This window comes from Anolis sagrei, chromosome 1 (assembly GCF_037176765.1).
Source record: "Anolis sagrei isolate rAnoSag1 chromosome 1, rAnoSag1.mat, whole genome shotgun sequence".
NCBI lineage: Eukaryota > Metazoa > Chordata > Lepidosauria > Squamata > Dactyloidae > Anolis > Anolis sagrei.
The window spans coordinates 79,865,886-79,881,489 of record NC_090021.1 but is presented as its reverse complement, the minus strand read 5'-3'; the positions used below and the strand labels follow the sequence as shown (position 1 = coordinate 79,881,489).

General features: G+C 36.6%; 1 protein-coding gene across 2 annotated transcripts in view; it reads right to left on the bottom strand.

Annotated features, from left to right (window-relative positions):
* Nucleotides 1-8,873: 8,873 nt before the first annotated feature.
* MAP3K5 (mitogen-activated protein kinase kinase kinase 5) overlaps nt 8,874-15,604 on the bottom strand; it is a 120,140-nt gene continuing 113,409 nt past the window's right edge. The window contains exons 29-30 of one of the 2 annotated variants that reach the window (XM_060753434.2): nt 13,498-13,574; nt 8,874-9,807 (exon numbers count right to left, since the gene is read on the bottom strand). In XM_060753434.2, the coding sequence (XP_060609417.2) occupies nt 9,747-9,807; nt 13,498-13,574 (138 nt within the window). In that variant the 3' untranslated portion in view covers nt 8,874-9,746. Of the gene's footprint in view, nt 9,808-13,497; nt 13,575-15,604 lie in introns of those variants that run through there. The other variant, XM_060753435.2, reaches the window with a different exon arrangement.

Here is a 15,604-nt window from a genome sequence, read left to right as displayed (position 1 = left end):
CGCAGGAGGAGAGATCCCCAGGCGCTGCTGGGCTCTGCTCTGCTGTTGCTGCTTCTACTGCGGGGGAGGGAGGGAGGGAGGGAGCGCCTCTGGCGCCACCTAGAGGGCAGGTTGCAAACCCGGCGTGGCTGAGCTGTTTGTTTTGGTCTGGAGCACAGGCGGAAGAGCAGCAATCACCCAAGGAGGTGAACGAAAAAGAAAGCAACCTGCAATATGATAATAATAACAATAATAATAATAATAATAATAATAATAGCAATAATAAGAAGAAGAAGAAGAAGAAGAAGCAGCAGCAGCAGAAGCAGCAGCAGCAGCAACCATGCAATATAATAATAACAATAATGCTATACAAAAACAAAAACATAAAAATAAATAAAACAAAATAATAAGCAACAACCATGCAATATAACAATAATGATATGCACATATAAAAATAAAAATAATTAAATAAAACAAAATATCAAGCAACAGCCATGCAATATAATAATAACAATAATGCTATGCAAATATAAAAATGAAAATAATTAAATAAACCAAAATATTAAGCAACAGCCATGCAATATAATAATAATAATAATGCTATGAAAATATAAAAATAAAATAATTAAATAAACCAAAATATTAAGCAACAGCCATGCAATATAATAATAATAATAATGCTATGAAAATATAAAAATAAAATAATTAAATTAAAGAAAATATTAAGCAATAATCATGTAATATAATAAAAATAATGCTATACAAATATAAAACTAATAATTAAATAAAACAAAATATTAAGCAAAAACCATGCAATATAATAATAAAAATAATGATACACAAATATAAAAATTAAAATTAAATAATTAAATCAAAACAACATTTTAAAATAAAATAAAAATAAAATAGTAAAACTATACATATAAATAATTAAAAGAAATAATCCATGCAATCCATAATAAATAAAATAATACAAACATGTAAACAAAGAAGGTGAACTAAAAAGAAAACAACCTGCAATATAATAATAATAAGCAATAACCATGCAACATCATAATAACAATAGTCCTATACAAAAATAAAAATAAATAAAATAAAATATTAAGCAACAACCATGCAATATAATAATAAAAATAATGTTATACAAATATAAAAATAATAATTAAATAATTAAATAAAACAAAATGTTAAAATAAAATAAAATAATAAAACAATACAGACAAATATTAAAATAAAGAATAATATGCACAATAATAATAAATAAAATAATATAAACATTAAAATCAAATAAAGAATAAGGCATACCACAATAAAAATAAAAATCCTTCAAATATTAAAATAAAATCTATATAAATCAAAATGTAATGTTAGTTTGTTGTATTAAAATAGCCCAAAAACCAATGGATGAATTGACACCAAATTCGGACACAATACACCTATCAGGCCAACGAGTGACCATCACTCATACAAACACTGAAAAACACAATGGAAGACACTTTAAAAGCCAAAAAATAAAAAATGCATTTCAACGCATGCACAAAACCACATGTATATATGCAAACACACATATATACACATATAAACAAATATATATTTATATACACACATACACATATATACACAGACTGGGCCACAGCAATTCGTGGCAGGGGATAGCTAGTAAATAATAAAAACTGTGCAAATGAAATAAATACAAATATTGAAATAAAATAAAGAATAAATAATATAATTTTCAAATATAATAAGATACAAAAATTAAATTTAAAATAATATAAAAATAAAAATAATACAAATACTAAAATAAATAATAATACATACAATCATAATAAATAAAATGATACAAATATTACAATCAAACAATACAACAATAAAAAGAATATTTCAAATATTAAAATAAAATAAAGAAAAATAATAAAAACAACAATCATAAAATAATACAAATGTTAAAAACATAATACATACAATGATTGTAATAAAATAATAATATATAATACAAATATTAAAATAAAATAAATGATAAACATAATAAAATAATAATACAGATATTAAAATAAATAATATAAACAACAGTGCTAATACAATAATGCAAATATTAAAATGAAATACAACAACAACAATAAGAAGTTAATGAAATAAAAATAAATATGTGGTGGCATTTCAAGGATTTTCCATGCCAGCCTCTTACACTCACCATATTGGACCATTCTGCACAAGATTAGGGAATTGAATAATAATGTTATAAAGTAATAATACAAAAATAAAACTATATATATTTAATAATTGTCATAATAATGAAACACATCAATAAATATCATCACATGTAAACTAAAATAACAAGGCAATGTATTAGCATAAACCCTAATGATAAAATATAAAACTAAAATAATAAATTATAAAAAATAAAACAGAAATAAATAGCAAAATATAAAATATAATAATAATGAATTAAATGAGAATTGGAGCACATATTTATAAGACACTTAGAGCATCATATTTTAAATTTCAAAATCAAAACACTAGTCAATTTCTGGTTGCTCTCTTGTGCCTTTAAAAGCTCCCCTCCCGTTGTGGAGGGAATTAAGAGGGATGAATGTGAGCTGGTGGCACCGCAGGGGGTGGCCTTGTTGTTGTTGTGTGCCTTCGAGCCCATTCCCTAAGGCAGATTTATCACTGCTGTTTTCTGGGACTGAGAGCAATGTGGTTTGGGCCAGAGACACTCCAATGCGTTTCCATGGGGATGGGAATCCTGTTCTCCAGAGCCTGAGAGCACATCTACACTGTTGAATGAATGCAGTTTGACACCCCTTGATGTGCCGTGGCTCAATGCAAGAGTTGGGAGTTTGACACAGCATTTAACCTTCTGGTGCATGCAAACTATAACCCTGATGATTCCATAGCATGGAGCCTTGGGATCAGACTGTATTGATTATACAGTGTAGATCACACATGGGCAAACTTTGTCCATCCAGGTGTTTTTGACTTCAACTCCCACCATTCCTAACCGTCTCAGGCCCTTTCCTTTTGCCCCTCAGCCGCTTAAGTGGCTGAGGGGCAAAAGGAAAGGGCCTGAGACGGTTAGGAATGGTGGGAGTTGGAGTCCAAAACACCTGGATGGACAAAGTTTGCCCATTCTTGGTGTAAATAGATGTACCCTCCCCAGATGCAATCAACTTGTCTTTTCTAAGTTTTCTCTCCCTCTCCTTCCCAGGTTTCCTTGGCAATGATGGCACTGCATCCTCATGTGACGCTGAGCTCACTCTGTCCCTGCGGCATCCCCCGCTTTCCCTCCGGATTATTATATAAGACTCGAGGAGGGACATTTGCAAAAGGATGGCTGGTTTCAGATTGGCAGCTCCTTCTCCTGCTGCAAGCAGACCTGTTGCCAATCTCCTAGGACCTTTGAAATCCTTTGGGGCCAAAGTACAGCAACCGAAAGCAGCAGCAGCAGCAGGTGGGGATATAAAGCTGCAGATCTCTTTGCAGAGGATTAAAGGTACATCTGCATTGTACAATGAATGCAGTTTGACACCACTTGAACTGCTTCATCTCAATGCAATGGAGTCTTGGGATTTGTAGTTTCACAAGGCCTTCTCTGCCAAAGAGTGCTGGCGTCTCATTAAAGGGCAAATCCCAGGATTTCAAAGCAATGAGCCATGGCAGTTGGGAGTGCTGTCAAACCTCATTAATTCAACAGTGCAGATGTACCCTAAAGCCCAGGCAGCACTGGTTCAAAAGAAGTGGTACTCACAGTGAAGAAATCTTTACTCAGAATGATCTGGTTTCTCAAAGCTTTCTGAATGGTATGAGATTGTGTTTAAGGGTGGTACCTACATTATAGAATGAATGCAGTTCAACACCACTTTAACTGCCATAGTGCAATGTCATGGAATCATAGTTGCAATTTGGTTTTGGTTTTTTTGTCGTGTCAGGAGCAACTTGAGAAACTGCAAGTCGCTTCTGGTGTGAGGGAATTGGCCGTCTGCAAGGACTTTTCCCAGGGGACGCCCGGATGTTTTGATGTTTTACCATCCTTGTGGGAGGCTTCTCTCATGTCCCCACAATGGGGAGCTGGAGCTGAAAGAGGAAGCTCATCCACACTTTTCTCGGATTCGAACCTGCGACATGTCGGTCTTCAGTCCTGCCGGCACAGGGGTTTAACCCACTGCACCACGGGGGGCTCCTTTGTAATTTGGTGAGGCACCAGCAGTCTTTGGCAGACAAGGCCTTGGGAAACTACAAATCCCAAGACTCCATAGCATTGAGGTGTAGCAGTTCAAGTGATGTCAAACTGCATTCCTTCTACAATGTAGATGTATTTATGTATTCATTTACAACATTTATATGCTGCCCTTCTCACCCTGAAGGGGACTCAGAATGGCTTACAAGATATATATACATACAATATATTATATTATTAGCATAGCACAATATCGGCATTATATATTACTATATTGTACTATATCATTATATTGTAATATATTACATGTAATATAAAATATATAATTATAATATCATATTATTGTTATTATTATTATTATTAGTAGTAGTAATATATTGTATTATATTGTATGTACCCTTAATCCTCTGCAAAGAGATCTGCAGCTTTAACACTACAAATCCCAAGGTTCCATTGTAGTATGTATTGAGCCATTGTGGTTAAAGTGGTGTCAAACTGCATTAATTCTACAATGCAGATACATCTTAAGTAACTACAGCCAGCCCTCAATTTTCACAGATTTTAGTGGGGATTTGTCTGTATGTAAGGATCCGGTGTATTTTTCAACAGTTCCTTAAGAGTCAAGGTAAAAGAAATAATCTCTACAGCTGTTAATGAGTTTTATTTAAAAACAACACATTACCCTTAGCTGGAAATGAGAACCCTGGAGATGCTCCACACCATTTTGAACTGGATAAGGTAATTATATAGCAGTAGACTTTCCATTTCAGCAACATGAACAGACGTATCAACAATTAAATGATTCTTAAACAAATGCATCCATTATCCTATTAGAATAATGATTCAGGTAACAGAATTCACATCCCTGCAACTAAACATTTAGAAACATATGATTAAGGCCTCTTGTACACTGCCCATATCTTGGGAAGTCAGGCTTGGCCACAGTAGTTCACACTCTTGTTACATCCCAAATAGACTATTGCAACACACTCTATGTGGGGTTGCCTTTGAAGACTGTTCAAAAGCTTCAAGTAGTCCAACAGGCAGCAGCCAGATTCTCACCAGAGCGCTGTACAGGGAGCATACAACCCCGTTATGTCATCTCGACTGGCTGCGAGTCTGCTACCCTCTAGGATCCTCTAGATCAATTGGAGTGTTGGCTGACCTACTTGTGCCTCGTGGCCACTTGGGTACACTTCAAGAACAACTATAATCTGCCAATTTCCATTTATTTGAATTGCTTTTATCATTTGAGATGTTTTAATGTTGAGTAGGGCCCCCTGGTGGCACAGTGGGTTAAATTGCTGAGCTGATGAACTTGCTGACCAAAAGTTCAAATCTGGGGAGCAGAGTGAGCTTTTGCTGTTAGATCCAGCTTCTATCAACCTAGCAGTTCGAAAACATGTAAATGTGAGTAGATCAATAGGTACCATTGAGAAGGTACCAGCGCTCCATGCAGTCATGCTGGCCACATGATGTTGGAGGTGTCTACGGACAACGCTGGCTCTTCGGCTTAGAAATGGAGATGAGCACCACCACCCCACAGAGTCGGACACAACTAGGCTTTACCTTAATGTTGAGTATGTGATTAGTGCAACCTGTTCCTCTGTGATTATTTGTATCTTTAATTTTTTAAACACTGTCATTATTATGTTTATTATATTGCATTATTGTAATTTTTGGGGGGTTTTTTGCATCTGTCTGGGCATTGAATTTTGCCTTTTTGTGTTTTAAACCGCCCGGAGTCCCCTCGGCGAGAGAAGGAGGTCTATAAATAAAGTTTTATTATATTTTATTATATTACCGAGCACAATTCAAAGTGCTGGCTTTGTTATGGTGCAGCTTACCTATCCGAACGCATCTCCTTCTATGAACCACTTGGGTACACTTCTGGAGAGGGCCTGCTCTCAGTCCCACCTGCTTTGCTGGCACAACCGATGGAAACGAGAGACAGGGCCTTCTCAGTGGTGGCCCCTTGGCTGTGGAGCTCCTCTTGTGAAATGAGATTAGCCCCCACCCTCCTGATCTTCAGAAAGAAATTGAAAATTTTGATGTGGGACCAAGCTAATGGAGAATAATGTTTTCAGTGCAGTAAGTGAATAGGAAATACTGCAACGGCTTCGGACTATGATTTTGAATTGCATGTTTTAATAATTGGTTGAAATGTTAATATGTTTTTTAACTTTTTGGTTTTAACGTATATGCTTTTTCTTGGATGTATGTTTGTGTGGCATCTAACAGTTGCCTACTTGTAAGCTACTCTGAGTCCCCTTTGGGGTGAGAAGGGCGGGGTATAAATACAGTAAATAAATAAATAAAATCCAGTTTGAAGCAGATAATCTGGATTTCATATGGCATTGTAGAAGGGACCTAAATATAATATGACTGAAATTGTCAAAATAACATAAATTACAAGAATATTAGTATGCATACAAAAGGGAAGCAATGCCAGTTCTCATTCTTTTCCAGCCTGTTAACATGCAGCATCCAAACCATACTGCTCAAATTAATGTTGAGGCATTAGCAGTGTGAGAAACAATTTCATTATATGACTGTAGTCACCTTGAGTAAGTTGCTGTGTTGACGATGGGCAAAAACAATTTTGAGGTTTTAGGACCTTGCTGATAACTAATCTCTTCACGTGTACACAAAAGATACTAGCAGGTTTAAGAACATAAAGGTACGCAGTGTAATCTATTTTGCAGCATCAGATATATTTGGCCCTCGAACATTGCTGCTGTTTATCCCAAGAGGATTTTCTTTGCAGATTCCTCATTATTTTTTGCAAGGGTTTTCTGCCCACCATCAGATACACGTCATACTCCTTTTCTTCAGTGTTGTTCCAGGGATTTTCCTGTTAAAAACAGATTTGTCATAACTTTCAAAGTCGCTCACTTTCAAGGAACTGCTAGGCTTCTGATAAGAGAATAATTTGTAGAGAGATGAGAGCTGGATTTTCTACTACACGTCAGGTCTCATTCCTGAGATCTTGCTGTTTTACTGGGGGTTATTCAATGAGGGTGCATCCACACCATAGAATTAATGTAGTTTGACACTGCTTTAATTGCCATGGCCCAAAGCTATGGAATTATGGGATTTGTAGTTTGGTGAGGCACCAACAACTTTGGATAGAGAAGACTAAAGGCCTTTCTTTAAAAAAAAAAAGTCCTATAATTCCATAACATTAAGATACAGTAGTTAAAGTGATGCCAAGTTTCATTAATTCTACTGTGTAGATGCACCCTCAATCAGGGCAGGAGTTTCAGGTCAGTGGGAAAGGAGTTACAGGGAACACAGCAGGTTGTCTCTTTACTGAGTAGCTTCATAGGTTGACTTTCTTTTCTGCCATAAAGATATTGATCTAGAGCCCATGAGCAGTTGACCATCCTCCTCGTGAGTTGAGTTCAGGAAGACAAGACTTCATGTTGAGTAAATACTGGGGACCCTTCCACACAGCCCTATATCCCAGAATATCAAGGCAGAAAATACCACAATATCTGCTTTGAACTGGGTTATCTGAGTCCACACTCAGATAATGTGGGATTTCTTGCCTTGATATTCTGGGATATAGGAATGTGTGGAAGGGCTGTGGGCCTCTGAATCTGAGCATCAGGTTGAATATGCTGCCGTATGAAGAGTCCTTGAGACAATTTGTGAGCAGTGGAAGACTAGAGAGGAGGCATTGATTGGCCAAGCATCTTTGCATGGGGCGCATCCCCTTTTGGTAGCTTAGTAAGATTATACAGCACAACAACAACAAAAAATTCTTAGTGTATTGATTTTTAGGCCTGTTCCTGAGGTTCTAATGCACTGATTCAGAAAATTGTTTTGTATAGACTGCCTCAGCTCTTGTTTCTTAGATATGGTTGACATGGTTTTCTATGGGCAAGCAATGGCAACTGGTAGATGGCACATGTTATGTATCTCAAAAACTAGAGCAGATGGGGGAAACTGGTGCCATTTTTGGAATCAGCAGGTCAACGATACCCAGAAAGAGGGCTAACATTTGAGGCCCTAACATCTGTGTTGGCCAGTGTTATTAAACTGGACTGACCCCTCTGGACTAAATTAGAAACATCTCAATCTCCTTTGGAAGTACCATATAATGCAGATTTGGTTCAGCCAATTGACTGAGGGTTGGATTCTGCTAGTACTCTCCCTCTACTTTTCAGGCTCACATTTTCTTGACCTGCTTGTAGACTTCATCTTTTCAAGTCTGAACTGTAGTAGCATTCCCCTTCCCACAAGAGAGTTCTGATTGATCACAAAGTAACTGATCAGTCTGATTTACAAGAACCAGATTCTTCCATGTGCCCTCTTTCTCATCACCAGGCCGTGCTATTTCTCTGTCATAGTAATGTTAGAAGTGATTGAACTCAAGATCATATGCTGGTTTTTCTTTTTTTTCTTTTTTTTTTAAAAAAAGGTAGCCCCCAAATTAGGAAACTATTTTCCTGGGAAGGGCTGCTTGGCTCTTTTTTACTTACATGCTGTTTGGTTGTTTCAGCAGGCTTTCTAACAGTTGCTGCATTTTTAATCTCTTAAGTGTTAATTAACACGGTTCCTGCTATGCTCTATTTTTGTTATATTCGTTAAGACTGAACCTCCCTCTTCCCACTTGTAAGTGAGAACATGGATTTAAGAGGGTTGAGAAGGAAGAAATCTTCAAATTCAATCTGGCATTTATAGTTGTAAAATCATGAAATCAAGAAATGTGTTGGCATTGTGCATTATTCTTTATTATTTAAACATTTGTCACAATGAATAGCTTTAGAACAAGCTAATGGTACTATATGTAGTTCAGGCATATGTAACTGGTACAGTTCAGTAGTACATAAACAACACTAAAAACAGATGCACTGTAGTCTGAGATTTAAGTTACTAAAAATAAAAACAATGTGAACATTTAGAAAGGACTGTAAGTACCAACTGTAATGTTCAGCACACTTGAAGGAAAAGCTAGCGCATAAACTCTGTACAACCCTTGCAGCTATGAATTCCATCCCGGATTAAGAAAACACACAAAATGCTTGGTCCTTGGAAAAGACCCACAAGTACCATGGAGCTAACCCTTTCATTCTTCCTTCCTTTCAGCCACTTGCAAGGAAGTTCCCAGTTGCACCCCAAGGTCTCCTGGGGTGAATGGATACGCCTCCTTTTTTGGATCAAAAAAGAGAGGCCAGGTCTCAGACAGACATTTTCTTGCCCCATCACAGGCACATTCATCTGAAAAGTCAAATGTTCACATTTTGGTTTTGCTTCAGTGATGTCAGATAACATGAAATCTGACAGTGGGTTTATGTAATACCAACTTTTGGTTTTATTAAATGGGTGCCGGGTGTTCCAGCACTTTATAAAAAGAGAAGTTCCTTTACATATGTATATAAAAATTAAACTAAAATCATGTTTAACATTGTAGAGATTTTTGGGGGGCGTTAGAAGTAGGGCCAGCTGAAAAGCTGTGGTGTTCTTTAAGGTAAACAAATACTGGTTTAAAGTGCAACAGCATTCTTTGACAGGACTCTTGCTCTGTGGTGCAGGAAACCCCCTGTTTTCTTTGGAGGTGGAGGAAATGCCTTTATATTCAGGGTCAGGTAGGCTTCTCTCGAAAGTCTGTGATGGCCTTCCATAGTGTACATAATATCCCACCTCTGCAAAAGAAATTCACAACAATTTCAATTCACAACAAACAAGGATTATTATTATGATTACAATGATGATGATGATTATTGTTGTTATTATTATCTTCACAATTATTTTGTTCAAATAAACAGCAGTCCTGGCTTATTCTCAAGTAGGAGCACAACCATGGCTTGAAAGTGTGGTCTATGAATATTTCAAAAATAATATTTCTACATTGTGAGAAACATTTGAATGTAGTCCCTTTGATCTGCTATAGAACTATGAAATCCCACTGGGGACTTTTATAATTGATGCTAAAATTCCTTCTCATTCCAAAATGTTCTAAATGTTTCTGTAAAATACATATTTTATTATACCATTATGCTGCTCTAATATTGAGCCCCAATGGTGTTCTATGCAAAGGAAAGATCCCAGTCATTATGTAAAGGCAAAGTTTTCCCCTTGACATTAAGTCTAGTCGTGTCAGACTCTGGGGGTTGGTGCTCATCTCCATTTCTAAGCCACAGAGCCGGCATTTTCCATAGGCGCCTCCAAGGTCATGTGGATGGCATTACTGCATGGAGTACATTTACCTTCCCATAGAAGCAGTAGCTATGATCTACTCACATTTGCATGTTTTCAAACTGTTAGGTTGGGGCTAACAGCAGGAGCTCACCCACCCCATAGATTCGAACTGCCAACCTTTCAGTCAGCAAGTTCAACAGCTCAGTGGTTTAAATCACTCAGCCACCAGGTGCTCCATCCCAGTCATTAGTACAATTCAAAATCAAATATAAATTCTCACTAATTAGATTTTTTTTCTATTTTCAAGCTACTGATACCATTTTTGCACTTGCAAAAATAGACCAAAATCCTGTTCAGTTATGAAGGAGTGGAGTATTATCTGGATCTTTAATGCCTGGTTCTATTCAGTTCTCAGAGCCAATGCATTATGAGTTGAGTGTGATTTGAGAAATTGCCTGTGCACACATAATAGCAACAAGGATATTATATGCACGGCTTTGGAAGAAGACAGACCTCCCAACAATAGAAGAATAGATGGTAAAAGTATTTTAAAATAGTAGAAATGGACAAATTAGCAATGTTGAACTAAGAAAAAACACAAAAAAAAACCTTTATCAAGGACTAGGAACCATTTCTAAACTTTGTTTAAGTCTTCATAATTTAACCTGTTAGAATCTGCCTAGGGAATTTCTAAATAATAGATATCAGGCCAGAAGGAAGCGCAGAAAAACAGTGCAATAGGAAGGAAGAAGGGAATATATTAATGTCTCCAACCCAAGGGACAGAAGCCACTAAATGGGGAGGAGAGGGGAGTATAACCAAATACGAATATTGTATAGATGTTAGGAAGTATTGTATTGGTTCATGTATTTGAACATCTATATAGATATGTTTCACTGGTTTTTTTTATGAATATGTAAATGGAAAATAAAAACACATTAATTGGATTCTACAGAGACACTTGCAGGAACATCTCAGAAGCGAGAGTCCAAAAGTGGCAGGCTACAACCTGGAACCTCAATCAGTGGCTGATACCAGATGAGAAACTCCCTCCTGAGCACAAAGAAGACTGGGAGACTTGGAAGGTGCTGAACAGACTGTGCTCATAGAATCATAGAATCAAAGAGTTGGAAGAGACCTCATGGGCCATCCAGTCCAACCCCCTGCCAAGAAGCAGGAATATGCTCTGGCACCACGACATGCGGAGCCAATTTTAAGAAATGCGGCTACAAAGTGGAGTCCACGACATGCGAGTGTGGAGAAGAGCAAACCACAGTCCACTTATTACGATGCAGCCTGAGTCCTGCCACATGCACAAAGGAGGACCTTCTCACAGCAACACCAGAGGCACTCCAAGTGGCCAGCTTCTGGTCAAAGGAAATCTAGCATAATGCCAAGTTTTTAACTTCGTGTCTTTTTAAATACATTATAACTGTACAGCTTCTGACATAATAAATAAATAATTAGGGGAATTTGCCTGTGCAATATCAACAAGTATTTCATCTGCCTTTCCAATAGTGCCTTGGCTCAGAGGGGGCATTAAAAACCAGGTCGTTCTTAGTGGGAGGCATACAGCAGGCACCGATGCTTGCTCTAATGACAGGAAAGTCGAGTGGAGGTTTGGGGCTAGCTGTCACTATTTGTCATTGCTACTATTCCTGCAGAAGGAGCTTGGGTGCCTTTTTTGGACAAGAGGCAAGAGTATCATATTCCTCGGAGAAAGGTCAGGACTGGTTTGACTACAATAGGCCTAGGATTGTAGGAGAAGGCTGAAAAGAGGAAGTCTGCTTTTATACCCATTTTATATAAGCAATGCCTGAAAAATGAATAAATTATAAAAGTCTATTGCTGCTCTTTTGCAATATCTCAGAAGAAGTGATTTAAGAGGGATATTGACAAACTGGAACAATCTAGAGGAGGGTGACTAAAATTATCAAAGTTCTGGAGATCATGAATCCCTATGGGGAACAGTTTAAAGAGCTGGGTATGTTTAGCCTGTGGAAGAGAAGGTTGAGAGGAAACATGATAGCCATGTATAAATATGTGAAAGGATGTCACAAGGAAGAGGGAGCAGGATTGTTTTCTGCTGCCCTGGAGACTAGGACTCAGAGCAATTGGTTCAACTTACAGGAGAGATTCTACCTGAACATTAGACAGACCTTTTTGATTGTACGAGCTGTTCAGCAGTGGAACTCTCTGCCTCGGAGTATGGTGGAGGCTCCTACTTTGGAGGCTTTTAAACAGAGGCTGGATGGCCATCTGCTGGGGGTGCTTTGATTGTGCTTTTCCTGCATGGCAGGGGGTTGGACTGGATGACCCATGTGGTCTTTTCTAGCTCGATGATTCTAGGATGATGCTGGTTGCAGTGATGGTGAAATATATGCAAATTCTTACTTAAGATCCTTCATTCAGGACATTCTGTTGGTACCAATCAACCATCAAAGTAATAAAAATACAGCATGAATACCAAAGGGTTTAATGGATCTCAGTTTTCTGCCTGGGATACTGAATATGTGTCTTCATTATATTTTAGCTCTAGAATTAATTTCAGCATTTAAAGTGGCACAAATTATTCTACTTTTATTGGGTGAAATGCAGTGCATCAATCTGTTCGAGGAAAGGCATCCACTAGCAAAGCATTTTCTATCTGCCTGGATTTCATACACCTCAAATCTGCTTTGTCACACTGAGAACCACTCAATGGAGATTTAAAGATATGTAAGGGAATGCAACGAGAAAAAGAAAATGGAAGAACAGACATCTAGCATGTGACATAGGATATAGCCCCTGGAAAGACAACAGAAGGGATAGCTTCAAATTTCAGCAACTGTTATAGTTTTAAAAGGATACAAAAGTGTGCCATCTCATCTACCGATTTCTACTCACTGAGCTATTTTGTTGCCTGTGCTCCATGACATGTTTAGGTGGACATTTAAAAATAAGGTTTTTTGTAACTGTGTGATAAATATTTATTAAATATTAATTTAATAATTTAATAATTATTAATAAATATTGATATTTATTGAATCATTGATGGCTTTCAGCCTCAACACCTTGTCCACAAAAGTTTAGTAGTAGTTTTTGCTACTTCTTACTAAATTATATTAACCCCTCACAAAAAAATTGTAACTTCTTGCAAATTATATTAACCCCTCTCAAAAAATGAAAATTTCAAGTATGGAAAAGTAGTTTACCTGAGCCTAAGGCATTTTAGATCATCGCGTGTAACATAGCAGAGAACATCCATTAGTGTGTAGCCTTCTTCCAAAAACTAAAAGCAAGAAACAATGATGAAAGTTATTCCAGTTGTGTCACTCGTTGTCATTCAGACTGTTCTCACAATGTTTCATAAAATCCTTAATAGCATTGTGTGACTGAAAAATCCGCTGTAATACTAAAAGAATATGGCCCATTCCAAAGAATTCTGATTTTCTGGCACATGACAGTTAATCTCCCTTGAAGATGGGTTGATATCTTGATAGTCTGGTTTTCACAACAGGATCCATTCACATGGTCAGCTGCATCAGTTAAATGTGAGCATCACAAACAAATGAGCAAACAATCAGTTAACAGTTACACATAAAAAGTAAAACCATACAATCTAGTACAGGTTGAGGACCTCTTATCTGAAATATTTGCAACTAGCTCAATTTGGAAATTTGAACACTCTATTTACATATACATACATAATGAAAGTGATTTCATAAAACATTTGGAATAATTATGTGTATGAAATAAACTTTGTGTACACTGAACCACCAGAAACTAAAGGTTTCATTATCTCAGTCACATGGACAATTTTGGACTTTGGAGTATTTTGGATTTCCAGCTAAATGATGCTCACCCTGTATATAACACAGAAAACAGAGCTACGATGCTATAAATTCACCAAAGTTCATGTCAGATCCATACTGTTTGCATCTACTTCCAAACATATTCTAAATTCCTCTTGTTTTGAACACTTCCCCATATACTTGCAGAAATTTGTAAAGTTCCTCCAAAAAAAGTGGGAATTAGAGAACACCTTCATCACATGTGTATCAAACAGGATCCTTATATATTATTTTACTTATATCTTCTACACTTATCTGTTGCTGTTGCATTTATTCTGTATTATATCACATAGTTTTACATTCCTATCATTTTTGTTTGAATCTATGAATACATTCATTATAGTATTTATTTATATAAATATGTACATTGCATTTATGTTATAGTATATTATAATTGTATGTGCAATAAATACATGCATACTTGGATTTTCAACTTCTTATTAAAATTCATTGAAGATAAAGGGGGAACTTTAGCCCTGCAAATGTTTTTGCAGATAGTTCCCGTCATCTTCATCTAGTGCTGGCCAATAATAAATGACTCCAGGAGCAAAAACACAGCCCAAAACATCCTGAGGGGTAAAGACTCTCCATTCTGAAGTTCATGCTTTTTCTGCTGTCATTTTCATTTGTAATTATTTGTAAAAATATCAGAGAACTAGAATAATCTGGATCCTTTTTCAGGATGCTTTACAGAAATTAGAGCTGAACTATGGCTAGACAAAGCATAAGGAGCTAGCTGAACTATTTACATAAGTCAAGGAGAAAACTAATTCATGTTTGTACACTCCAACAATAACAACAGCTTTGTTTATATTCTGCCCTGTCTCCCCGAGGGGGACTCAGGGCGGATTCCAACAAACAAAAAGGCAAAAATTCAATGCCTCAAACACTCTAGATATGCATGAGTACAATGAGAATAAAATATGAAAGAAAGGATGTTAATTGACAACAATTTTATCACTGCAGTACTGCTAAAATGTCAGAACATCATACTGTTAAAATTTGATGAGGACAACTGCTTTAAAATAAGTAGTTCTCCAACATTCATTCCTTTATTGAATTTCAAATAGTGAGAAACCTTTCAAACTTTGGACCTATTCCTGTTTCAATAAAAGAGAACTTACAGAAGTTCCTAGACAGGGAACTTCTACACTGCTATATAAAATCATGATTATCTGCTTTGAATTGGATTATCTGGCAGTGTAGACTCATATAATCCAGTTCAAAGCAGATAATGTGGATTATCCAATTTGATGATTTGGATTATATGACAGTATAAAAGGGGTCTGGGTCTCCAGCAAGCTTTGCTAATTGGTCACTTGATCAATTAGTTCTGTGAACTTACTGAGCATAAATCAGTTCCCTATGTTAGGTCTTTAAGTTCATTGTTCTGATTTTTAATCTGGACATTTGAACAAATCAACAATGCTTTGTTATACCATCAGTGCTCTTTTCCTTTTTCTTTCCA